At 63.8% G+C, this 25,809-nt stretch overlaps 2 protein-coding genes across 2 annotated transcripts; one reads left to right on the top strand and one right to left on the bottom strand.

The window, feature by feature from the left end:
* The first annotated feature begins 583 nt into the window (after positions 1-583).
* On the top strand, positions 584-9,628 carry SH2D7 (SH2 domain containing 7). The gene is made up of 6 exons (XM_054713173.1): positions 584-759; positions 1,787-1,876; positions 4,121-4,286; positions 5,551-5,727; positions 6,261-6,944; positions 9,578-9,628. The coding sequence occupies exons 1-6, from the start codon at positions 584-586 to the stop codon at positions 9,626-9,628; spliced, it is 1,344 nt and encodes a 447-aa protein (XP_054569148.1).
* Positions 9,629-11,266: 1,638 nt separating this feature from the next.
* Positions 11,267-25,809, bottom strand: CIB2 (calcium and integrin binding family member 2). Its single transcript, XM_054713282.1, has 6 exons — positions 25,676-25,809; positions 22,146-22,180; positions 20,412-20,523; positions 15,175-15,322; positions 14,331-14,526; positions 11,267-11,809 (listed from the first exon to the last, which is right to left on the bottom strand). The coding sequence occupies exons 1-6, from the start codon at positions 25,724-25,726 to the stop codon at positions 11,788-11,790; spliced, it is 564 nt and encodes a 187-aa protein (XP_054569257.1). The 5' UTR covers positions 25,727-25,809; the 3' UTR covers positions 11,267-11,787.

The raw sequence follows: 25,809 nt of genomic DNA, 5'->3' as shown, positions 1-25,809 counted from the left end.
TTCATTCAGGGCTGGTCTTTATTTTATTTTTAAAAATATATATTTATATTGATTTCAGAGAGGAAGGGAGAGAGAGAGAGAGAGATAGAAACATCCATGAGGAGAGAGAATCATGGATCGGCTGCCTCCTTCACGCCCCCCACTGGGGATCAAGCCTGCAACCCGGGCAGGTGCCCTTGACCTGGAATCGAACCGTGACCTCCTGGTTTGGAGGTCGAAGCTCAGCCCTTGAGCCACGCCGGCCGGGCCGTGCGTGGAATTTAAATCCCCTGCTTTGTGCTGTAGCCTGCACTCAGGGCTGGACTTGAGCTGAGAGAAAGGCTGGAGGTTGGGGAGAGGGGTCTAGGCCAGGGGGCAGCTCCCCTGCTGGGTGCCCCTCGGGGGTCCCCTCCCCTTCTTCTCTGGATGCAGGGGGGACCCTCCCCCAGTGTCTGCAGCCAGCCACCCGCCCAGAGGTGACAATGGGCCCCTGTGTGTGGCTGGCGGTTGGGGCGGCGCGGCCTCGGGGACGCAGGCAAATGAGCTGGGGTGCACACAGATATAGGGGCTCCTGGGCTCTGCTCCCGCCTCAGAGCTCGCCAGCATGCAGGGCAGCCTGGAGCCGCTGGGCGGGGGCAGGGGGCCGGCGGGGCCGGGGGACAGCCAGGCCGGGGCAGAGCTGCGGGAACTGGCCCTGAGGTGGTTCGTGGAGACGCAGGCCCCCCTCATTCTGCAGGACGGAGCCCTGCCCCCCTGGTTCCACGGATTCATCACCCGCAAGTAAGGGCAGGCCCCCCATCCCCGCCCCACACCCCGTCTACATGTCCCGACCTGGCTCACAGCCCTTTGGGGAGGAGGAGGTGGTCTGATCTGGGGCCGTCAGGACAAACCTGGTTCCCACTTTCTCCCTGGGCTGGGCAGGGACCCGGGAGGCTGTGGGCAGGCGAGCAGACTGGGGGGCATCGGCTCCGCCCTGTGCACAGACTGGGTCCCGGACAGGCAGCAGGGGCAGGGCGGCTCTAAAGAACTTGACGAGCCCGGCCAGTGTGGCTCACTGGTTAGAGCGTCGGCCTGCTGACTGAAGGGTCCCAGGTTTGATTCCGGTCAAGGGCATGTACCTTGGTTGTGGGCACATCCCCAGTAGGGGGCGTGCAGGAGGCAGCTGATCGATGTTTCTCTCTCATCAATGTTTCTAACTCTCTATCCCTCTCCCTTCTTCTCTGTAAAAAAATCAATAAAAAAAAAAAAAGAACTTGACGAGCCCAGCCAGTGTGGCTCAGTGGTTAGGCATCGACCTAGGAACCAGGAGGTCAGGGTTCAGTCCCGTTCAGGGCACATGCCCGGGTTGTGGGCTCCATCCCCAGTAGGGGGCGTGCAGGAGGCAGCCGATCAGTGATTCTCTCTCCTCATTGATGTTTCTCTCTCTCTCCCTCTCCCTTCCTCTCTGACATCAATGAAAATACGTGTGTGTTTTTTTTTCCTTTTAAACTTGATGAACACCTGGGGGGTGAGCGTTGTTAGTCGGGAGGCGACAGCCGATTTCAGCAGGGACCGTCCCAGGAAAACCTGGGGGCCCAGGCACCCCAGAAACAAAGGCCACGTCCAGCCGGCGTGGCTCAGGGGTTGAGCATTGACCCATGACCCACGACTCATGGACCGGCCGCCTCCTGCCCGGTTCGGTTCCCGGTCAGGGCACACGCCCGGGGTGCACGGGCTCGGACGGAGGTCTGTGCCTCCGGGGGCCCGGCCAGGGCCTCTCAGCGGCCGGAAGGGCACGGGCCCAGCTCACGGCGTGGCCCCTGCCCAGGCAGGCGGAGCGGCGGCTCGGGGACCAAGCTGTGGGCTCCTTCCTCGTCCGCCTCAGTGACCGGGCCACCGGCTACATCTTGTCCTACAGGTAAGAGAGGAAGCCTGTGTGTGTGTGTGGGGGGAGGGGGGAGCGAAGGGGTGTGTGTGTGTCCAGGGTCGGGCTCCATTACCAGGCCTTGCAGGTAAGCACAGGCCTGGGGGTCCCTCATCCCTCCCTCCCTGGCCACCTAGGGTGAAGCCCAGCCGGGAAGGGGTGGGTGGGGACAGGGAGAGCTCCCCCTGCTGGGAGGTGGGAGGTTCGAGGGAACTCTGAGCCCAGGAGAGAAGGAAGAACTGCAAGTTTTCCCCTTTTTCTTTTGTTTTTTTTGTTTTTTAAATATATTTTTATTGATTTCAGAGAAGAAGGGAGAGAGAGAGAGAGAGAGAGAGAGAGAGAGAGAGAGAGAGACATCCATGATGAGAGGGAATCACGGATCGGCTGCCTCCTGCACACCCCCCACTGGGGATGTGCCTGCAACCAAGGTACATGCCCTTGACCGGAATCGAACCCGGGACCCTTCAGTCCTCAGGCCGACGCTCTATCCACTGAGCCAAACCGGTTAGGGCTATTTTATTGATTTTTAGAGAGAGGAAAGGAGAGGGAGAGAGAGAGAGAAACATCAGTGATGAGAGAGAATCATCGATGGGCTGCCTCCTGCACGCCCCCCACTGAGGATCAAGCCTGCAACCCGGGCCTGTGCCCTGACCCGGGAATCGAACCCTGACCTCCTGGTTCCTAGGTCGGCGCTCAGCCCCTGAGTTATGCTGGCCGGGCTGACCTCCTCTCTAGGAAGACTTTGACATTTGTTTGTGATGGATTTCTCAGTGTTCATTTTGATTTTCTAAAACATTAGATCCTTAGTGTTTCTTTTATTTTATTTTTCCATGGATTTTTTATTTATTTATTTATTTATTAATGTATTTTATTGATTTTCTACTGAGAGGAAGGGAGAAGGAGAGAGAGCTAGAAACATCGATGAGAGAGAAACATCCATCAGCTGCCTCTTGCACGCCCCCCACTGGGGATGTGTCTGCAACCAAGGTACATGCCCTTGACCGGAATCGAACCCGGGACCCTTCAGTCCGCAGGCCGACGCTCTATCCACTGAGCCACACCGGCTTCGGCCATGGATTTTTTTTTTTTTTAGAGAGAGTGGAAGGGAGGGGGAGAGACAGAGAGAGACACATCGATGGGTTGCCTCCTGCATGCGCCCCGACCTGGGCCCGTGCCGGGGAGGAGCCGTGCAATCGAGGTCCATGCCCTTGACCGGAATCGAACCCGAGACCCTTCGGTCTGCAGGCCGACGCTCTACCCACTGAGCCACACCAGCCAGGGCTTTTGTTACCTTTTTTTTTTTTAAATTTCTTTATTGATTAAGGTGTCACATATTTGTCCTCATCCCCCCATTCCCATCCCACACCCCTCCCCACGGATGCCCCAACCCCCTGTTGAACTTAACCGTTGGATAGGCTCATATGCATGCACACAAGTCCCTTGGTTGATCTCTCCCCCCTCCCCCCACCCTCCCCTACCCTCCCTCTGAGGCCCGATAGTCTGATAGATGCCTCCTTGTTTCTGGTTCTGTTCTTGTTCATCAGTCTATGTTGTTCATCATTTCCCCTAGATGAGCGAGATCATATGTCACTAGAAATATACTTATAAGAACTGAATGTGAGACGAGCAATAATAGTTATGCTGACAGGCAAATGAATCAGTCTGTAGTGAGTTTCTTTCTGGACCAACAGTTCTTTTGAGACCCAATTTCAAGGTCCACCAGTTCCTTATGTGTACATGTCAGCACTGACCCCTCAGCTCTGGATGGTGGACAAATGGTGGTAATGCAGGTCCGACTCCCTCTGGTTTGGTCTCGGCTGGACCCAGGGGCACGGCCTCACCCGGGCTCAGGGGCGCGTGGCCTCACCTGGACCCAGGTGCGCGCGGCCTCACCCGGACCCGGGACCCAGCCTCACCCGGATCCAGGGGCACACGGCCTCACCCGGACCCGGGATCCAGCTTCACCCGGACCCAGGGGCGCGTGGCCTCACCCGGGCCTGGGACCCAGCCTCACCCGGATCCAGGGGTGCACGACCTCACCCGGACCCGGGACCCAGCCTCACCCGAATTTTTGTCACCTTTTAAACGCTGCACCCAGCTGAGTGCGTCCCTCCTGCCCCGTGGCCCTACCCTCCCTGACCGGGGCTCCTGACCCTGCACATCCAGCCACATGGGACACACCACCCCGAGGCCTGAGCCCGAGGCCCAGGGGAGTGTCAGCCGCCTGTCCCGTTGCAGGGGCCGCGACCGATGCCGGCACTTTGTCATCACTCAGCTCCCCCACCGGCGCTACCTGGTCTCGGGGGACACCCACAGCCACGGCAGCCTGGCCGCGCTGCTGCGCCACCACCAGGGGGCGCCCTTTGAGCCCTTCGGGGAGACCCTGGCTGCGGCCTGTCCCCGGGTAGGCGCCCCTCTTCCCGGGGTGCGGGGGGCGGGCGGGGGGCTGCCCAGGCCTGGGGTGCCCACCACTCTCTCCCGGCCGCACACACGCCTTTTCCTCCCGATTTCCTGCGCCCGTGGCTCCAATTTGTTTTTTTCAACATTTTTAATTTTTTTATTTTTTACTAATCCTCACCCGAGGATATTTTTCCATTGATTTTTAAAAAAATTTTATTTTTATTTTTTTAATGAAGGAGGTGGTCTCATGTCTGTCCTTCATGTGTTTTTTTAAAAAAAAACATATTTTATTGATTACAGAGAGGAAGGGAGAGGGAGAGAGAGTTAGAAACATCGATGAGAGAGAAACATCCATCAGCTGCCTCCTGCACGCCCCCTATTGGGGATGTGCCCACAACCAAGGTACATGCCCTTGACCGGGATCGAACCTGGGACCCTTCAGTCCACAGGCCGACGCTCTATCCACTGAGCCAAACCGGTTAGGGCTCATGTTTTTATTTTCAAATGTATTTTTATTGATTTCAAGGGGAAGGGAGAGGGAGAGAGAGAAACATCCATGAGGAGAGAGAATCACGGATCGGCTGCCTCCTGCATGCCCCCCACTGGGGATCGAGCCTGCGACCCGGCATGTGCCCTTGACCGGAATCAAACCCGGGACCTGTCAGTCCACAGGGCAACACTCTATCCACTGAGCCACACCAGCCAGGACTATTTTATTTTATTTATTAATTAATTAAATTGATTTCAGAGAGGAAGGGAGAGGGAGAGAGAGAGAGAGAAACATCAGTGATGAGAGAGAATCATGGATTGGCTGCCTCCTGCACACCCCTCACTGGGGATGGAGCCTGCAACCCCAGGCATGTGCCCTGACCGGGAATTGAACCCGGGACCCTTCAGTTCACAGGCCGAAGCTCTATCCACTGAGCCACACGGGCCAGGGCCCATTGATTTTTAGAGAGAAAGTGGAAGGGAGGGGGAGAGACAGAGAGAGAAACATCGATGTGAGAGAGACACATCCATTGGTCGCCTCCCACATGCACCCCAACCAGGGCTGGGGATCGAGCCTGCAACCCAGGTGTGTGCCCTGGACCGGAATCGAACCCGGGACCCTTCAGTCCGAGGGCCGACGCTCTGTCCACGGAGCCAGGCCGGCCAGGGCCCATGGTCCCTATTTGCAAAGGGAAGCCTGAGGCAGCGCCTCCCCACGCTCAGGGACTTGGGGGGCCTCGGGGACCCCAGACACCCCCTGCCGTGTCCCCCGCCCCCAGCCGCAGGACGAGGACCCCTACGATGCCATCACCCTGGGCCTCCATGGGGACCCCCCGGGCCAGGGAGACGCACCTGCCGGACCGTCCCCCTGGGGGGGCCCAGGCCAGCCCGGCAGCCCCCGCCCCCCGCCCAGGCCTCGGAGCCCCTTCCTCGCCACCGCGGAGCAGAGCCTGCAGGTGGGTCCCTGGGGCCCGTGGGGGGAGGAGGGCGCGGAGTGGGGAGGATGCTGGGCTGCTGGGCCTGGAAGGTGAGGGCCACACGGGCGACCCCTCAGGCTGCGAGGGGTGAGCCTGGCTCAGAGGAGGGACCACGGGGGGCAGGCTGGTGCCCTGGCTGTGGCCCCTCATCTCCCCTGAGGCCTTCCCCGGCCCCAGGAACAGAGGGATGGTGCTGAGGGAGCAGGGAGTGGGCGGGGGGGGGGGGTGCAGGGGGCTGGGAGGGGAGCAGGGGGCCACGCTGGAGGCAGGATGAGCTGGGTGGGAGGGAAGCCCGGTGACCCCGACTTTGAGTCATGATGCAGACTGTGCTCAGGGTCCCACGTGGCCGCTGGCGGGGTCCCGAGCCCATGCGACCAGCCCCGGGCGCAGGTCGGGGAAACTGAGGCCGGGGTGGGGTGGGGTGTGGCGGGGCCAGGGGGTCTCGGCTCATCCCAGAGCCTCAGTTTCCCCACTGGCGACCTTGACGGGGTCCTCTGTCCCTCGCTCCCCAGCCCCCCGGCCGGGTGCCCCCCGTCCCCGAGAGGAGGGCCTCGCTTCCGGACCCGCCAGATGGGGGCTCCCCCGACATCGTCTACGCAGAACTGAGGCAAACGGCCCCAGCGCGGCTGGGCCTGGGCACCGGCAGGCCCGGGCCGGGGCCAGCAGGCAGCCAGGCCTGCTCCCCGGACAGCGGGGCCCAGAGGCGGGCCTGGGACGGAGGCCAGCACAGGCCCGATGCCCGGGGGCCCCCCCTCTCCGCGAGGACCCCAGCCCCCAGCCCCGTGGCATCTCAGGCTCCCTGGGGCCGCCTCCCGCCGGCTGAGGCTCCGGGACCCTCAGCTGCCCCCTGGAGCCAGGGGTCCCCGCAGCCCAGCCCCCGGGCTCAGCCCTGCTCCCCGGACAGCGCTGCCCACACCTACGCGCTCCTCCTCCGGACGGCGGGCTCCCTGGGGGAGGAGGACGGGGGTGAGCCGGGCCAGGAGGGAGGCAGCGCCTACGAGCAGATCCCAGCCTGCTGGGGAGGCCCCGCCAGGCCCCCCGTTCCCAGGCCGGTTCCTGGGCCGGGTCTCACGCCGGGCAGGCTGTCGGGGCCCACGGACTGGGGCCACCAGGGGACTCCGGGGCCCCCCGAGGCCAGGAGCCCCTGTGAGCAAAGCCCAGCAGCCAAGAGCAAGGATGCCGGGCGGCCACATAAGGTGGGCTCCGTGGTGGAAAGGGGGTTCCCTCCCTCGCTCCCTCCCTCCCTCCCTCCCTCCCTTCCTCCCTTGTTAATCCTCACTGGGGGATATTTTCCCATGTATTTTTATTTTTAATTTTTAAATATATTTTTATTGATCTCAGAAAGGAAGGGAGAGGGAGAGAAACATCCATGAGGAGAGAGAATCATGGATCGGCCGCCTCCTGCACGCCCCCCACTGGGGATCGAGCCCGCAACCCGGGCATGTGCCCTTGACCGGAATCGAACCCGGGACCCTTCAGTCCACAGGCCGACGCTCTATCCACTGAGCCACACCGGCTGGGGCTCCCATGTATTTTTAGAGAGAGAGAGTGGGAGGGATGGAGAGAGACAGAGAGAGAGACACGTCGGCGTGAGAGAGACACATCCATCGGTTGCCTCCCGCACGCACCCCGACAAGGGCCGGGGATCGAGCCTGCCACGGAGGGACGTGCCCTTTTGACCGGAATCGAACCGGGGACCCTTCAGTCTGCAGGCGCCGACGCGCTATCCACTGAGCCACACAGGCCAGGGTCTGAGGTCTTTCTCTGGAGCCGACCAGCTGGGGCTCCCTGTCCCTGCTCTGGGCCACTCCGGGGTCCCAGAGTCCCTGAGAGGCGGAGAAGGGGCCCCTGGCTGGCCGATGTGTCCGGTGTGGCCACTCCCTGCCACGTGACTTTGGGGCAAGGCGGTTTCCCTGGCAACCAAGGGTGACCAGATGGAGCAAGACAGATTACAGGAAGCCCAGTTCCTTTAAATTCCAGAGAAACTAGTCCTTTTTAAAAAAAATTTTTTTAGCATAAGTATGTTCCTCATCCTGCCATTATTCACTGCTTATCTGAAATGTAACTGGGCATCCTGTATCCTTTTTTTTTTTTTTTAATTTTTTTTATTGATTTTCAGAGAGAGAAGAAGGGAGAGGGAGAGAGAGAGAGAAACATTGATGAGAGAAACATCATGGATCGGCTGCCTCCTGCACGCCCCACACTGGGGATGGAGCCTGAACAACCCGGGCATGTGCCCTGAGCGGGAATCGAACCCTGACCTCCTGGTTCATAGTTCGACGCTCAACCACGGAGCCATGCCGGCTAGGTGGGCACCCTTATTCAGCAACCCTCCCCGGGACCCACGTTCCCTCATCTACAGGAGGGGGTGTCCCCGGGGGCAGCATGCAGAGCAGCGATTTGCAACCTGGTGCCCCGGGAATTTTTAAAACACTAGCGGCCTGGTGCACGGATTTGTGCACCAGTGGGGTCCCTCGGCCTGGCCTGTGGGGATCGGGCTGAAACCAGCTCTCCGACATCCCCAGAGGGGTCCTGTGTTGTTAGAGGGCAGTTCTCGGGTGACGCACCCCGGAATCAAGCTCCCTCCTCTCTGGTTCTGGGTGTGTCACCCGAGAACCGCAGCTGCCAAGTCACAGCAGCTCGGCAGCTCCTGGAGGGAGCATCTGCCCCCTGGTGGTCATTGTGTGTCATAGCTACCGGCTGGTCAGCCAGTCACTTAGGCTTTTAATATACACTGAGTGGCCAGATGATGATGATCTCTCAACGCATAATTATCTGGTCACTCAGTGTATATCCTATAGAATAAAAGGCTAATATGCAAATTGTCCCCTCGACCAGGAGTTCGACCAGCAGGCAGGCCGGCCAACCGCCCATGTCCCCTCCCCCTGGCCAGGCTGGCCGGACCCCACCCATGCACAAATTCATGCACCGGGCCTCTAATACACACACACACACACTCTGAGTGGCCAGATTACTATGCGTTCAGGGATCATCATCATCTGGCCATTCAGTGTATATAGATGCTCTACCTGAGTATTTGGTCAGGGGCACTGAACTCTTTTCCCTCAGATCAATGGTCGGCAAACCGCGGTTTGCCGCTCTGTTGACTAATGAGTTTGCCGACCACTGGACTAGACTAAATGTTACTGTGTAGTTGGAAGCTGTGAGGATTAGGCAATTGTGGCATATTGTGTGCAAAGAGGTAAAGGGTGGTATATGACAGTGGTCGGCAAACTCATTAGTCAACAGAGCGGCAAACGGCAGCTCGCGAGCCGCATGTGACTCGCGAGCCGCGGTTTGCAGACCACTGCCTTAGATTATCAAAAAAAAAAAAAAAAGAGAGAGAGAGAAAAATGACAACAGCTTGCCAGGCTGGCGTGGCTCAGTGGTTGAGCGTCGACCTAGGAACCAGGAGGTCAGGGTTCGATTCCTGGTCAGGGCACATGCCCAGGTTGTGGGCGCCATCCCCAGTGTGGGGCGTGCAGGAGGCAGCCGGTCCGTGATCCTCTCTCATCACGGATGTTTCTCTCTCCTTCTCCCATCCTCTCTGAAATCAGTAAAAGTTTTTTTTTTAGAAAATGACAACAGCCAACACAAAATAGCCCCTGGTGTAAGCGAGTCGAAGTTACACCTGTTTTGGGGGTCGGGCCGGCACACAATAGCCTTTGTGCCGTGCCGCAGAATCGCAGCCCTTCGTTTCTGAGCCGAAGGAAGGGGAAGGGCCTGACCCCGCCCCCCCCGGCCCAGGCTGTGTGTGATCCTGATGGGGGGCCTGGGTGTGCCCTCCCCGCCTGGGACCCCAGGCTCAGCATCTCCTCCCTCCTTGCAGCCCGACAAGTCCCGGCGGCTCTTCTTTGCGGACAAGAAGCCCAGACCCTGAGACCAGGCCTCCGGCCGGCCCCCCCCCCCCCCCCCCCAGCTCTGGGCCTCCCGGTTCTCGGGCCAGGCCAGCGTCCCCGGGAGGCCCTCAGCCCCACCCAGCCTGTGAGGGAGCCAGGCTCAGAGACACACCCAGGAGGGACCTGCCAGCCGCCCGCAGCTCCCAGCTACATCCTCTCTCCCAGGGCCACCCACCTGTCCAGAGAAGACCAGCCCGGGCTGGTGTGGCTCAGTGGATAGCGCGTCAGCCTGCGGACCAAGGGTCCCAGGTTTGATCCCGGTCAAGAGCATGTACCTGGATTGCAGGCTCCTCCCTGGCCCAGGCCCTGGTCGGGGTGCGTGCAAGAGGCAACCCATCGATGTGTCTCTCTCTCCTCCCTTTCTCTCTGAAATCAATAAAAAAATCCTATATAATAAAGGGGTAATATGCAAATTGACCATCACTCCAACACACAAGATGCCCACCCCATGTGGACACAAGATGGCCTGCAGGGGAGGGCAGTTGGGGGCGATCAGGCCTGCAGGGGAGGGCATTTGGGGGTGATCAGACCTGCAGGGAAGGGAGGGCAGTTGGGGGGGGGGACCAGGCCAGCAGGGGAGGGCAGTTGAGGGTGACCCAGGCCTGCAGGGGAGGGCAGTTGGGGAGGACCCAGGCCTGCAGGGGAGGGCAGTTGGGGGGGGACCCAGGCCTACAGAGGAGGGCAGTTGGGGGTGACCAGGCCGGCAGGGGAGGGCAGTTGGGGGGGGACCAGGCCGGCAGGGGAGGGCAATTGGGCCGGCAGGGGAGCAGTTAGGCGTTGATAAGGTTGGCAGGGGTGTGGTTAGGGGGTGATCAGGCTGGCAGGCAGAAGCGGTTAGGGGTGATCAGGCGGGCAGGCAGGCGAGCGGTTGGGAGCCAGCAGTCCTGGATTGTAAGAGGGATGTCCGACTGCTCGTTTAGGCCCGATCCCACCAGGGTCCCAGATTGGAGAGAGTGTAGGCTGGGCTGAAGGACACCCCCGCCCCATGCACGAATTTTGTGCACCGGGCCTCTAGCATTTAAATAAAGAAATGGGACTTGTGGGGATTGAGCAGGGCCATGAGCCGGTGCCGGGCACACGGGGAGCCCGGTCAGTGTCCACAGGAACCACTGTCGTCAGGAAGGAAATGGACAGGACATGATCCTCATCAAGCGAGCGCCCTGCGTGGGGCTTCCTGGAGATGGGGGGAGGGTGCGCCCTCCTCCCGCTGACCCAGGCGCTGAACCCCACTCAGGCGGGAAGGCGGGGCCCAGCCTGGAGGTGAGGGGCCGACGGAGGGAGGATGGAGGGTGAGGAGGGAAGCGACGTACACAGACCAGACGGCGCGGGGACGGGACAGCCTTTTACTCTCAGTTCACAGGCCTGTGGGCAGCGCACGCCCGTGAGGACGCCGGGACAGGGCCCTGGGGCCCACGGCTCACACGGCTTCACACGGGAAGGGCGGGGAGGCGGGGAGACCAGACGGGACAGGCGGGGTGGGCAGCAGCCCAGCCGTGGGGCTGGGGAAAGATTGCATAGTTCGTGAAAATCTCATCTTCGCCTGGCCGGCCAGTGTGGCTCAGTGGTTGAGCATCGACCTATGAACCAGGAGGTCAAGGTTTGATTCCTGGTCAAGGGCACATGCCCGGGTTGTGGGTTTGATCCCCAGTGGGGGGCATGCAGGAGGCAGCCGATCCGTGATTCTCTCCTATCATGGATGTTTCTCTCTCTCCCCCCCTCCCTTTCTCTCTGAAATCAATAAAAATGTATTAAAAAAAAATTTCGTGCCCTGGGTAGCCAGGGGGTGTATTTCCAGCACGGGACAGTCCCCCCCCCCACCCCCTGCCTGCCCCCTCAGGTGCCCGGCCTTCCCCGGGGGTGGGGGGCATTTTGAGGGAGGACCGGGTACAGGGGCGGTCGGGGCAGAGGGAGGGCCTGTGAGGGGCCGCCGTGGGGCTGGGCGGGACCACAGGGGCCTGGCGAGCCCGGCTCCTCCCGCCCCTGGCCCAGGGGGAGGGTTTTTTTGCTGAAAGGGCCCAGGACGTGTCGGTGGGGTCAGCCCCGGAGGCCGCAGCTCCGTCCTGCCAGCTGGGAGGTCAGAGCTGTGCAGACAGCAGAGGTGGACGGCGGTGGGCGTTGGGCCCGGACCTCGGCCGCGTCCTCAGATCCGGACGTGGAAGGTGCTGGAGAGAGAGAGAGACAAGGGCGGGAGAGGGTGAGGCCTGGGCTGGGGCTGAGGGGCTGGGGGTGAGGGGCTGCGGCTGGTGGGGAGAGACCTGGGCTGGGGGTGAGGGGCTGGGGCTGCGGGGGAGAGGCCTGGGCTGGGGGTGAGGGGCTGGGGCTGGGGGGTAGAGGCCTGGGCTGGGGGTGAGGGGCTGGGGCTGGGGGGTAGAGGCCTGGGCTGGAGGTGAGGGGCTGGGGCTGCGGGGGAGAGGCCTGGGCTGGGGGTGAGGGGCTGGGGCTGGGGGGTAGAGGCCTGGGCTGGGGGTGAGGGGCTGGGGCTGGGGGGTAGAGGCCTGGGCTGGAGGTGAGGGGCTGGGGCTGGGGGGAAGAGGCCTGGGCTGGAGGTGAGGGGCTGGGGCTGGGGGGAAGAGGCCTGGGCTGGAGGTGAGGGGCTGCGGCTGGGGGGTAGAGGCCTGGGCTGGAGGTGAGGGGTTGCGGCTGGGGGGTAGAGGCCTGGGCTGGGGGTGAGGGGCTGGGGCTGGGGGGTAGAGGCCTGGGCTGGGGGTGAGGGGCTGGGGCTGGGGGGAAGAGGCCTGGGCTGGAGGTGAGGGGCTGCGGCTGGGGGGTAGAGGCCTGGGCTGGGGGTGAGGGGTTGGGGCTGGGGGGTAGAGGCCTGGGCTGAAGGTGAGGGGCTGGGGCTGGGGGGTAGAGGCCTGGGCTGGAGGTGAGGGGCTGGGGCTGGGGGGTAGAGGCCTGGGCTGGAGGTGAGGGGTTGGGGCTAAGTGGGAGAGGCCTGGGCTGGAGGTGAGGGGCTGGGGCTGGGGGGAAGAGGCCTGGGCTGGAGGTGAGGGGCTGGGGCTGGGGGGAAGAGGCCTGGGCTGGAGGTGAGGGGCTGCGGCTGGGGGGTAGAGGCCTGGGCTGGAGGTGAGGGGCTGGGGCTGGGGGGAAGAGGCCTGGGCTGGAGGTGAGGGGCTGGGGCTGGGGGGAAGAGGCCTGGGCTGGAGGTGAGGGGCTGCGGCTGGGGGGTAGAGGCCTGGGCTGGAGGTGAGGGGTTGCGGCTGGGGGGTAGAGGCCTGGGCTGGAGGTGAGGGGTTGGGGCTAAGTGGGAGAGGCCTGGGCTGGAGGTGAGGGGCTGGGGCTGGGGGGAAGAGGCCTGGGCTGGAGGTGAGGGGCTGGGGCTGGGGGGAAGAGGCCTGGGCTGGAGGTGAGGGGCTGCGGCTGGGGGGTAGAGGCCTGGGCTGGAGGTGAGGGGCTGGGGCTGGGGGGTAGAGGCCTGGGCTGGAGGTGAGGGGCTGGGGCTGGGGGGTAGAGGCCTGGGCTGGAGGTGAGGGGCTGGGGCTGGGGGGTAGAGGCCTGGGCTGGAGGTGAGGGGCTGGGGCTGGGGGGTAGAGGCCTGGGCTGGAGGTGAGGGGTTGGGGCTAAGTGGGAGAGGCCTGGGCTGGAGGTGAGGGGCTGGGGCTGGGGGGGAGAGGCCTGGGCTGGAGGTGAGGGGCTGGGGCTGGGGGGTAGAGGCCTGGGCTGGAGGTGAGGGGCTGCGGCTGGGGGGTAGAGGCCTGGGCTGGAGGTGAGGGGCTGGGGCTGGGGGGTAGAGGCCTGGGCTGGAGGTGAGGGGCTGGGGCTGGGGGGTAGAGGCCTGGGCTGGAGGTGAGGGGCTGGGGCTGGGGGGTAGAGGCCTGGGCTGGAGGTGAGGGGCTGGGGCTGGGGGGTAGAGGCCTGGGCTGGAGGTGAGGGGCTGGGGCTGGGGGGTAGAGGCCTGGGCTGGAGGTGAGGGGCTGGGGCTGGGGGGTAGAGGCCTGGGCTGGAGGTGAGGGGCTGGGGCTGGGGGGTAGAGGCCTGGGCTGGAGGTGAGGGGTTGGGGCTAAGTGGGAGAGGCCTGGGCTGGAGGTGAGGGGCTGGGGCTGGCGGGGAGAGGCCTGGGCTGGAGGTGAGGGGCTGCGGCTGGGGGGTAGAGGCCTCGGCTGAAGGTGAGGGGCTGGGGCTGGGGGGTAGAGGCCTGGGCTGGGGGTGAGGGGTTGGGGCTAAGGGGGAGAGGCCTGGGCTGGAGGTGAGGGGCTGGGGCTGGGGGGGAGAGGCCTGGGCTGGAGGTGAGGGGCTGGGGCTGGGGGGTAGAGGCCTGGGCTGGGGCTGAGGGGCTGCGGCTGGGGGGGAGAGGCCTGGGCTGGAGGTGAGGGGCTGGGGCTGGGGGGGAGAGGCCTGGGCTGGAGGTGAGGGGCTGGGGCTGGGGGGTAGAGGCCTGGGCTGGAGGTGAGGGGCTGGGGCTGGGGGGTAGAGGCCTGGGCTGGAGGTGAGGGGCTAGGGCTGGGGGGGAGAGGCCTGGGCTGGGGGTGAGGGGTCTGGGCTGGTTGGAGAGGTCTGGGCTGTGGGGGGAGAGGCCTGGGCTGTGGGGGGAGAGGCCTGGGCTTGGGGGGAGAGGCACGGACCGAGGCTCTACCCACTGAGCCACACTGGCCGGGCACGCACACCACCGTGGTTAGGAGCAGTGTCAGGGCCTCAGCCCAGGGCCCGGGAGGCAGGCCCCCCCCCCCCCGCCTCGGGCGGCACCTGAGGAAGTCGGGCGCCTTGGCGATCATGTCCTCGAAGTCGGAGAAGCCCAGCTTGCCGTCGCCGTCCAGGTCGGCCTCCTCGATGACCTTGTCGCACACCAGCACCACCTCGTCCTCCTCCAGCTCCGACTTGGTGAGCCGGGCCAGCGTCATCTCCAGGTCCTCCTTGCAGATGAAGTTGTCCGTGTTGAAGTCTGGGGGGGGGGGGGGGAGGGGACAGGGTGTGGGGGGAGCGGGTGCTCAGACGAGGGCCGGCCACGCCGAGCACCTCCCCCGGCCTCTCCGCATACACGCCGGGGACCCCGGGTCCCTGTCCCCAACGGGGGGCGGGGAGACCAAGGGGCTCGCCCACGGGCAGCTCTGTACCCCCGTGCGACCCCTGCAGCCCCACAAAGACACACAACGATGGAGACACGTCCAACGGCCACAGCCGAGCCCGGCCGGCGTGGCTCAGGGGCTGAGCGTGGACCTGTGACCCAGGAGGTCAGGGTTCGATTCCTGGTCAGGGCACAGGCCCGGGTTGTGGGCTCGATCCCCGGGTGTGCAGGAGGCAGCTGATCCATGATTCTCTCTCATCATGGATGTTTCTCTCTCTCCCTTCCTCTCTGAAATCAATAGAAATAAAAGGTGGCCGGGGACAGGTGTGTCCCTGGGGGGCCTCGGTGTCCCCGCTGTCTGAGGACTCTCTGAGGCCCGGGTCAGCACAGCAGGTCCTGGGCTGAGCAGTGCACAGCGCCCCCTGGTGGCAGGCGGGGACGGGACGGAGGGCTGGGCAGGCCTCACCCTGGCTGCCTGGACCACCCCACCCCCCAGCTGACCCCCCACTACCCAAGGCTCCTCACCATAGATCTTGAAGGCGTAGTTGGCCTTGAGGTCGCGGGGCGCCGACTCGCAGAGCACGGAGAACATGTCCACGAAGTCGTCGAAGGTGAGGTTGCCCTCCCCGTCCTCCGAGAAGGACTCCACGATCCGCTCCTTGAAGGGGTTCTCCTGGGGGGGCCACCGCGTCACAGGGGGGGGGGGTGTCACCGGGGAGGACCCCAGGCCGAACCGCTCACCGCCCACGGGACCCGGGAGGGAGCCTGAGCCCCCTGGGCCTTGGTCTCCCATCACCCCCGGGCCTCACTCCCCATCACCCCCGGGCCTCACTCTCCCATCACCCCTGTGCCTCGGTCTCCCCATCACCCCCGGGCCTCACTCTCCCATCACCCCCGGCCTCACTCTCCCATCACCCCCGGGCCTCACTCTCCCATCACCCCCGGGCCTCACTCTCCCATCACCCCCGGGCCTCACTCTCCCATCACCCCCGGGCCTCGGTCTCCCATCACCCCCGGACCTCACTCTCCCATCACCCCCGGCCTCACTCTCCCATCACCCCCGGGCCTCACTCCCCATCACCCCCGGGCCTCGGTCTCCCATCACCCCCGGGCCTCACTCTCCCATCACCCCCGGGCCTCGGTCTCCCAATCACCCCCGGGCCTCGGTCTCCCCATCACCCCCGGGCCTCGGTCTCCCCAGCGCCCACCCCCTGGGCTGGGACAGGCAGCGTGGCTAGAGCATGGGAGGTGCACCAAGCCGGCGCCTGGCTGAGCTCGCCATGACGTCCCGTCACGTGGTGGCATTCGGGTGAGCACAGGGCGCCCTGCCCCGTGTGGCTCAGTGGTTAGAGCGTCGGCCTGCACACCCAAGGGTGACAGGTTCGACTCCCAGTCAAGGGCACATGCCTGGGTTGTGGGTTCGATCCCTAGGCGTGGGAGTATGGGAGGCAACCAGTCGATGTGTCTCTGTCACATCAATGTTTCTCTCTCTCTCCCCATCCCTTCCACTCTCTCTAAAAAAATCAATGGAAAAATATCCTTGGGTGAGGATTAACAAAAAAAAAAAAAAAAAGAAAAATGAGGGAGAGATCAACCAAAGGACTTGTATGCATGCATATAGGCCTAACCAATGGACACAGACACCAGGGGGTGAGGGTATGAGTCGGGGGGGGAACGGGGGGGTAATGGGGGAATAAGGACACATATGTAACACCTTAATCAATAAATAAATTTAAAAAAGAAGAATGAATGGAGCCCGGCCAGCGTGGCTCAGTGGTTGAGCATCGACCTACAAACCAGGAGGTCAGGGTTCGGTTCCTGGTCAGGGCACAGGCCCGGGTTTCAGGCTTGATCCCCAGTGTGGGGCGTGCAGGAGGCAGCCGATCCATGATTCTCTCTCATCACTGATGGTTCTCTCTCTCACTCCCTTTCTCTCTGAAATCAATAAAAAAATACACACTGAGTGGCCAGATTATGATGATCCCTGAACACATAATAACCTGGCCACTCAGTGTGTATATATATAGATTAGAGGCCCGGTGCATGAATTTGTGCATGGGTGGGGTCCGGCCAGCCTGGCCAGGGGGAGGGGACATGGGCGGTTGGCTGGCCTGCCTGCTGGTCGAACTCCTGGTGGAGGGGACAATTTGCATATTAGCCTTTTATTCTATAGGATCGACATGGAGTGGCCAGATGATTATGCGTTCAGAGATCATCATCATCTGGCCACTCCGTGTATATATATTTTAAAAAATCAATGGGAATAAACACCCTTGGGTGAGGATGAACCAAATAAAACCCCGAGAAACAAAGAAACAAACAAAAAGGGATGAGCAGAGGCTGACAGAGCCGGTCAGGGCACATGCCCAGATGCTCCCGGGAGGAGGCGCTCGGCGGGCGAGGCCGGGGCAGGGAGCAGGCCCTGTGCCCGTGGAGCCCGCGGGGGGGGGGGGGGAGCCTCCTGCCGTGACGTGTGACGGGGGACGACACCCTCGAGCGTGGGCAGCCGTCCGCTCAGCCGGGGTCAGGCCCGCCTGGCCGGGAAGGCAGCAGAGGGGCAAGTGGACGGGGAGCAGGGAGATACGAGAGCCGGTCAGGCCCGGGCCAGCCATCGCCCGGCGGCCGGGACGCTCCAGCCCGTGCAGGGGCCACCGACTCCTTCCTCCGGTCCCGGCCACTCGGGGACAACCTCGTGGCTCCCGCCCCGTGGCCTCCTCCAGGGACCCGGCCCCGGGCTCCGTGCCGCTCCGGCCGTCCCTCGTCCCTCGGGTCTGAGGTCACGGCTGGGACACAGGCCCCGAGGGGACGCCGTGGGGTGACCCCAGTCGGGTGTCCCCCTGCGAGGGGCTGTCTGGCAGGTCCCCTGGGCCCCAGGGCTCTCACTGGGGGCGGGCACTTTGGGGGTGAAGGAAACACGGATGAAACTTTTTTTTTTCTTCTGTTTTCTTAATCCTCACGGGAGGATAGTTTTCTTTTCTGCTTTAAATGAAGCTTTTAATAGAATTTTATTGATTTCAGAGCGGAAGGGAGAGGGAGAGAGAGCTAGAAACATCGATGAGAAAGAAACATCCATCAGCTGCCTCCTGCACACTCCCCACTGGGGATGTGCCCGCAACCAAGGTACATGCCCTTGACTGGAATCGAACCCGGGACCCTTCAGTCCGCAGGCCGATGCTCTATCCACTGAGCCATGCCGGCCGGGGCTGGGTGACACTTTTATGTCAAACACAGATGTGGTCTGAGAACCGGAGGCATCAGCCCCGCCCGGGAGGTTGTTAGGAGAAACACAACCTTGGCCCTGACCGGGTTGCTCGGTGGTTAGAACGCTGGCCCTCAGACCTGAGGGCATGTACCTGGGCTGCAGGTCTGATCCCCCACCCCAGTTGGGGCACATGCAGGAGGCAACTAATCAATGTGTGTGTGTGTGTGTGTGTGTGTGTGTCTCTCCCTCTCTGTCTCTCACCCTCCCTTCCGCGCTCTCTTTAAAAAATCGATGGAAAAAACACCCTCGGACGAGGATGAACAAAAAGAAACAAACAAAAACCACAGCCGTGGGGCTCCCCGACCTCCTGAACCCCGAGCTGGCATTTTCACACGATCGATCCCCACCCAGGTGGTTCCTTGCAGGTTAAAAACCTGGAAGTGACGCTACGGAGGGCCATGCAGCGAGAGGTCGCAGCCAGACGAGGAGGGGAGAGAGAAATGATCTAAAAACGCAGACGTGGCCAGGCCGGCCTGGCTCAGGGGTGGAGCGTCGACCTAGGAACCAGGAGGTCAGGGTTCGATTCCCGGTCAGGGCACAGGCCCGGGTTTCGGGCTCCATGCCCAGGGTGGGGCGTGTAGGAGGCAGCCGGTCCATGATTCTCTCCTCATCATGGATGTTTCTCTCTCTCTCCCTTCCTTTCTAAAATCAATTTAAATATATTAAAAAAACAGCCCTGGCCGGTGTGGCTCAGTGGATAGAGCATCCGCCTGCAGACCCAAGGGTCCCGGGTTCGATTCCAGTCAAGGGCACGTACCTGGGTTGCGGGCACATCCCCAGTAGAGGGTGTGCAGGAGGCAGCCCATCGATGTGTCTCTCTCACGTCGATGTTTCTCTCTCTCTTTCCCTCTCTCTTCCACTCTCTCTAAAAATCAATGGGGGAAAAAAAAAATCAATGGGGAAATATCCTCGGGGGAGAATTAAAAAAATAAAATAAAATAAAAATAAATGAAAACGCAGACGTACGGGCTGTGAAGCAGGGCCGACTGGCCACGGAACGCAGGGTGAGCGGGTGAGGGCGGCCCCGAGCAGCCTTCCGGAGCCCCACACGCGGCTCGCTGACTCTCAGGGCAGGGAGGAAACTGAGGCACAGGGAGGCGACCGTGGAGCCCCCCCAGAGGGCAGGGTCCCTGTGCCCCGCCCGCCTGCCCCCCCCTTCCTGCTGTCCCGCCCCCTGATGCTCCCCTGCTCCACCCGGGGCAGCGGCCCTCACCTACCCTGTCCCCCCTTCCCTGCCCCCCGAGGTCCCCCTGCTCCACCCGGGGCAGCCCCCCCTCACCTACCCTGTCCCCCCTTCCCTGCCCCCCGATGCTCCCCCTGCTCCACCCGGGGCAGCCCCCCCTCACCTACCCTGTCCCCCCTTCCCTGCCCCCCGAGGTCCCCCTGCTCCACCCGGGGCAGCCCCCCCTCACCTACCCTGTCCCCCCTTCCCTGCCCCCTGAGGTCCCCCTGCTCCACCCGGGGCAGCCCCCCCTCACCTACCCTGTCCCCCCTTCCCTGCCCCCCGAGGTCCCCCTGTTCCACCCGGGCAGCGGCCCCTCACCTACCCTGTCCCCCCTTCCCTGCCCCCCGAGGTCCCCCTGCTCCACCCGGGCAGCGGCCCTCACCTACCCTGTCCCCCTTCCCTGCCCCCCGAGGTCCCCCTGCTCCACCCGGGCAGCCCCCCTCACCTACCCTGTCCCCCCTTCCCTGCCCCCCGAGGAACCCCTGCTCCACCCGGGCAGCGGCCCTCACCTACCCTGTCCCCCTTCCCTGCCCCCCGAGGTCCCCCTGCTCCACCCGGGGCAGCCCCCCCTCACCTACCCTGTCCCCCCTTCCCTGCCCCCCGAGGTCCCCCTGCTCCACCCGGGCAGCGGCCCTCACCTACCCTGTCCCCCCTTCCCTGCCCCCCGATGCTCCACCCGGGGCAGCCCCCCCTCACCTACCCTGTCCCCCCTTCCCTGCCCCCCGAGGTCCCCCTGCTCCACCCGGGGCAGCCCCCCCTCACCTACCCTGTCCCCCCTTCCCTGTCCCCCGAGGTCCCCCTGCTCCACCCGGGGCAGCCCCCCCTCACCTACCCTGTCCCCCCTTCCCTGTCCCCCGAGGTCCCCCTGCTCCACCCGGGGCAGCCCCCCCTCACCTACCCTGTCCCCCCTTCCCTGCCCCCCGAGGTCCCCCTGCTCCACCCGGGGCAGCCCCCCCTCACCTACCCTGTCCCCCCTTCCCTGCCCCCCGAGGTCCCCCTGCTCCACCCGGGCAGCCCCCCCTCACCTACCCTGTCCCCCCTTCCCTGTCCCCCGAGGTCCCCCTGCTCCACCCGGGGCAGCCCCCCCTCACCTACCCTGTCCCCCCTTCCCTGTCCCCCGAGGTCCCCCTGCTCCACCCGGGGCAGCCCCCCCTCACCCACCCTGTCCCCCCTTCCCTGCCCCCCGATGCTCCACCCGGGGCAGCCCCCCCTCACCTACCCTGTCCCCCCTTCCCTGCCCCCCGATGCTCCACCCGGGCAGCGGCCCTCACCCACCCGGAGCTCCGGCATCTGGATGATGAGGCTCATGGGCACGTGGACGATGGGGCTCTTCCTGTAGTCCATGGGGACCAGGTTGGGGGCCAGCTCGTAGAACCGCGCGTGCAGCCTGCGGGGGGGAGGGGGGGACGAGGAGGCGCTGCAGGGGGTGCCCCAGGCCCTGGGTGGTTTTGCAACAGAAACTCAAAAGCTTTAAAAGCCGATCCCTCCAGCCCGGCCAGTGTGGCTCAGTGGTTGGCCTGAAGGGTCCCGGGTTCGAGTCCGGTCAAGGGCACGTCCCTCGGTGGCAGGCTCCTCCCCGGCCCGGGGCCCTGTCGGGGCGCGTGCAGGAGGCAGCCCATGGCGGGGGGGGGGGGGGGGGGGGGGCGCCGGGTCTCTCCCACTTCGATGTTTCTCTCTGTCTCTCCCTCTCCCTCCCGCTCTCTCTCCAAATCAATGGGCAGACATCCTCGGGGGAGGATTGGAAAAAGAAGCGTGTGTGTGTGTGTGTGTGTGTGTGTGTGTGTGTGTGTGACATCTGTAATACTTTCAACAATAAAAGGTAAAATTTTAAAAATGAAAAGATCGGAAAACTAAGCGACGATACAGTCACACCCAGGCCAAGACCCCGGGCTGCTGAACTGGGGGGGCACTGAGCTCTCGCCTATAGGAACAAAGGTGGCTGATGGGGGCTGCCCACTCGGGCTCAGTGGGGGAGGAAGGGCTGTGGCCAGGGGGCAACCAGATCCAGCTGGCGGGGGGGGGGGGGGGGGGGGGGGGCAGGGAGTGGGGAGACATCTGATGGCTCTCTGAGCCGGACTCAGGCTGCAAAGCAAACCTACAGCTCACCTTTCCTCCCTCTGCCTGCTCCGTGCTCAGTGCAGCTCACACACCCCTCTGGTGGTGGTGGTGGTGGTGGGGGGGGGTGGAGGGTGGAGGGGGGGTGGAGGGAGGTGGGAGGAAGGTGGGTGAGGTGGGAGGGGGTGGAGGGAGGCGGGAGGGGGCGGGAGGGGGTGGAACAGGTAGAGGGAGGTGGGAGGGGGTAGGAGGAAGGTGGATGAAGGTGGAGGGAGGTGGGAGGGGTTGGGAGGGGGTGGAGGGAGGTAGATGAGGGTGGAGGGAGGCGGGAGGGGGTGGAGGAGGTGGGAGGGGGTGGAGGGAGGCGGGAGGGAGTGGAGGGGGGCGGGAGGGGGTGGAGGGAGGCGGGAGGGGGTGGAGGGAGGTAGATGAGGGTGGAGGGAGGCGGGAGGGGGAGGAGCAGGCGGTCAGGGCCCGACCGACCACCACAGCCTCCAGGGCCGCGGCACGGGCCGCTCCGGGGAACGCGATCCCGGCCCCTGTGGCTTCTCCTGCCACCCGATCCCTCCGGCCGGGCCGGGTTTCCTGGCACTGGGTGCCTCCCGCTCGCCGTCTGGTCCCGGGGCGCTGAGGCTCCCGCCCCTTCATCTCTCCTGTCCTAGGCCCAGCCTCCCCACCCCCACAGAAAGGGGATGGAGCCCACAACCCCGGGCATGTGCCCTTGACCGGAATCGAACCCGGGACCCTTCTGTCCGCAGGCCGACGCGCTAGCCACTGAGCCGCACCGGCCAGGGCAGGGGTGGGAAGTTCTTGGGTTCACGCCACACTTGGCTTCCGCCAGTGACAGGCCCTCCCCCGGCGCGGGGCTCGGGCCGTGTGACCCACCGGCCCACGGGGTCCCAGGCCCTGCCCCCCTCGGCCCCGGCTCCGAGGGGTGAGCGGAGGCACACTCACTTGAGGATGTCTTTCTTGTTGAAGAAGGTGCAGTCCTGCAGAGGAAACACACACACACGGGCAGTTAAGGAGTCCTGCTCACCCTTCCTCAGGACCCCCCCCACCCCCACCCCACCACGGAGGGCCAGGCCAGCCCACCCAGCCCACCGGGGTCCGCAAACCTCCTCCTGACGCCCTGGGCCCCACCCAGGGGCCTGCGTGCAGGACAAGGGCTGTGCAGGAGAGCACGTAGGGGCGGAGGGGGTGCTGGGGATCTGAGGGGCCGGAGGGGCGCCCTATGGGATCAGAGGGGCAGCAGCTGGGACACAGCTCAGGCATGGGGACGGATGGGGCCACCCCCACAGCGCAGCACCTGAGCAGGGAGCCTGGGGGAGCTGGGGGTCTTAGGGGCAGCTGGGGGTCTGTCTGAGGGGCAGCTGGGGGTCTGTCTGAGGGGCAGCTGAAACCACAGGAATCCACAAGGTCACACTGGGAAGGTGACAGGGAGGAACTGGTGGCAACTGGACAGGGGAAGGGCATCCACTATTTTCTTTTTCTTTTTGTTAATCTTCACCGAGGGTGTTTTCCCATTCATTTTAGAGAGAGAGGGAGAGACAGAGAGAAACATCGATGTGAAAAAGACACATCGATGGGTTGCCTCCTGCATGAGCCCGACCAGGGCCCGGGCCGGGGAGGAGGCTGCAAACGAGGTACGTGCCCTTGACCGGAATCGAACCCGGGACCCTTTGTTCTGCAGGCCGACGCTCTATCCACTGAGCCACACTGGCCGGGGCGATGGCGGTTTTAAAAGCTACTCAGGTGCTTGCTAAGTGCGGCCCAAGCGGAGGAGCAGGCCACCCTGTCGGAGGGGGTTCTGAGTATCCAATGTTGCTTAATCTCTCCCCCCGCCCCCGCCAGCCTATGGGGGCAGGCACTGACTTCCCAGTTACAGACGGCAGAACTGAGGTTCCGCAAACCGCCACTCCTTGTCCATGAAAATGCTGGGGGAGTGGTGATGCTTATGGCTTCTGTTGAAAGAATGAGAAAGGAGAGCCCGGCCGGTGTGGCTCAGGGGTCCCGGGTTCGATTCCTGGTCAAGGGCACCTGCCCGGGTTGCGGGCTCCATCCCCAGTGTGGGGCGTGCAGGAGGCAGCCGATCCATGATTCTCTCTCATCATTGATGCTTCTATCTCTCTCTCTCCCTCTCCTTTCCTCTCTGAAATCAATAAAAATATATATTAAAAAAAAAAAAAGAAAGAAAAAGAAGGGAGAGAAGGGGAGGTAGGAAGGGGTGTGTGAGAAAAGGAAGGGATTGGGGCAGAAGGGTGGGAGGCTGGAGGGGCCGCCGGGAGGGGTGGGTGGATGGGCAAGGAAGCAGGGAGGTAGCCCTTCAGCCTGAGGAGACTCGGAGGCCTGGCCAGGGCCCTGGCCGGGGTCACAGAGCAGGGATCCCCGGGAGAGGGGAACGGGGCGGGGTGGGGGGCGCTGAGTTACAGGACTTGTTCTTCCCAGAGCAGGTGGTGGCCGGACAGCGGAGCTGAAACCCCCGGAGGAGCAGCCTGGGGTCTGGGGGAGGCAGCCAGCAAGCTCTCATTCATTCATTCATTCATTCATTCATTTATTTTAAAGTCCTCCTTTTTAAAACATGCATTTTTTTTATTGATCTCAGAGACGAAGGGAGAGGGAGAGAGAGAGAGAAACATCCGTGATGAGAGAGAATCATGGATCGGCTGCCTCCTGCACGTCCCCCACCAGGGATCCAGCCCACAACCCGGGCACATGCCCTTGACCGGGAATTGAACCGTGACCTCCTGGTTCAGAGGTCGAGGCTCAACCACTGAGCCACGCCGGCCGGGTCAGCCATGTTCTAGAGCAAGCATGTCAAACTCAAAGGCTAACCTGGGCCCAAGAAATGAGGGAGGCATTCGGCCCCCCAGCCGCGAGTTTGACATGCTTGCTCTAGGGCCGTGGTCGGCAAACTGCGGCTCGCGAGCCACGTGCGGCTCTTTGGCCCCTGGAGTGTGGCTCTTCCACAAAATACCACGGCCTGGGAGAGTCTATGTTGAAGAAGTGGCGTTAGAAGAAGTTTAAGTTTTAAAAATGTGGCTCTCCAAAGAAACTTCAATCGTTGTGCTGTTGGTATGTGGCTCTGTTGACTCATGAGTTTGCCGACCGCTGCCCTAGGGTGTGAGGGGTCTCGGGCCGGATCTGGAAAGAAGCCTGAACCTGAGGGATCACGGGCACCGGGGGACCGGGAGGGGGACAGGAAACCCTCACAGTGTCCCCCACTTGGGGAGGCGGCGGCTACAACTCGGGGTCACCCAGGGACCCCCTGGCTGGCCCGTGGCCGGCTGGAGAGTCCGAGGGAGGGACACGGGAGGCTCGGGTTTCCCGGCTCTCATTTCTCGGGTCGGCGGGGTCCAGCCAACACAGGAACTGGCTCCAAAGGGTAACCCAACGCCAGGCCGGTCTGAGCGGGAACCCGGGCTCCCCGCCCCCCACGGGGCTGCTCTTCACCCCTCAGCGGGCCTACCTGCTCACCGGTGCCCATCGGTGCCACGTCCAAGCCTTTACCCAAGCCGCGCCCTCCACCCGGAACGCCTCCTGCGGGCCCCCTGCCCCACTGGCCTCCCACTCCCACTCCGGCCCTCTCTCTCAGGGGGGCCACACTGGAGGCGAGGTCTGTCATTCCAGAAGGACCACACACCCCCACCCCCAACAAAAAGAGTGATTCCCATCCCGTGGGAGCCCCACCAGGCAGGGTCCCTGAATGGCTCCTCGGCCTTAGTGTACCGGTCTGTGAAATGGGCCCCGTCACCCACCAGACTGTGACTAAGGCGCGGAGGGTAAGCTCAGGAAGTAGAACAGTGCCTGGGACACAGCAGGTGCTGCGTGAATGTGGGTCCCCCATTCCTTGTCAGGGCCTGGGGGGGCGGAGAGGGGGGAGCTGGGAAATCTGTTCACACTGGGGCTCCTGGGAGGAGGGAGGGGCCCGGGCCGCCCCAGGCAGAGGACCCACAGTTCAAACCCCAAGCCCCGCAGGGAAATACATATGCCCGAAGGTGAGGGCGGGCAGCAGGGGAGACCCTGCAGGTGTCATGTCCTCACAGGGCAGTGCACGCAGGTGACACCCCAGTCAGGTCCGGAGGAGGCCCCCAGAGGGGGAGGCACCCCAGAGCATGGGCATCTGCAGCACGGGCAGGTTTTGCATGGGTGGGAGGGTCCAGGGGACCCCCCAGCCCCCGAGGGAGGGGACCTGACAGGTCTAAGGGGCCGGCAGGGGGGCTCGGGGAGGGGACCCTGGCAGGCTGGTACCTGCCTGGCCTTCTCGCTCCATCATTCCCACGCTGGGCCAGGGCAAGACACCCCGACTCACCCCGCCATCGGGGGCCGCCGTCCCTGCCTCCCCACCCAGGCAGGACCCCGCTCCCACTTTGGAGGCTCCGAGAAGTCGCGCCCTTCCAAGGTCACGCCTGGGGCGAAGGCAGAGGCCGGAGGGGGGTGGGGGGGACCGGCGGCGACGGGAGGCGAGGGGCGCGGCGCGGGCTCACCTGGTAGTTGTCCAGCTGCTCCTCCGTGAAGATGGTCTGCTTGTTCCCCATGGTGCGCGGCCACCGGCCACCGGGCGCCGCCTCCCACCGCGGCCGCCCGGCTCCTGGCGCATCCCGCCGCGCCGTCTCCTGGA

The sequence above is a fragment of the Eptesicus fuscus genome, chromosome 25, assembly GCF_027574615.1.
Source record: "Eptesicus fuscus isolate TK198812 chromosome 25, DD_ASM_mEF_20220401, whole genome shotgun sequence".
Taxonomy (NCBI): Eukaryota; Metazoa; Chordata; class Mammalia; order Chiroptera; family Vespertilionidae; genus Eptesicus; species Eptesicus fuscus.
This window is presented reverse-complemented; position numbering and strand designations above follow the sequence as displayed.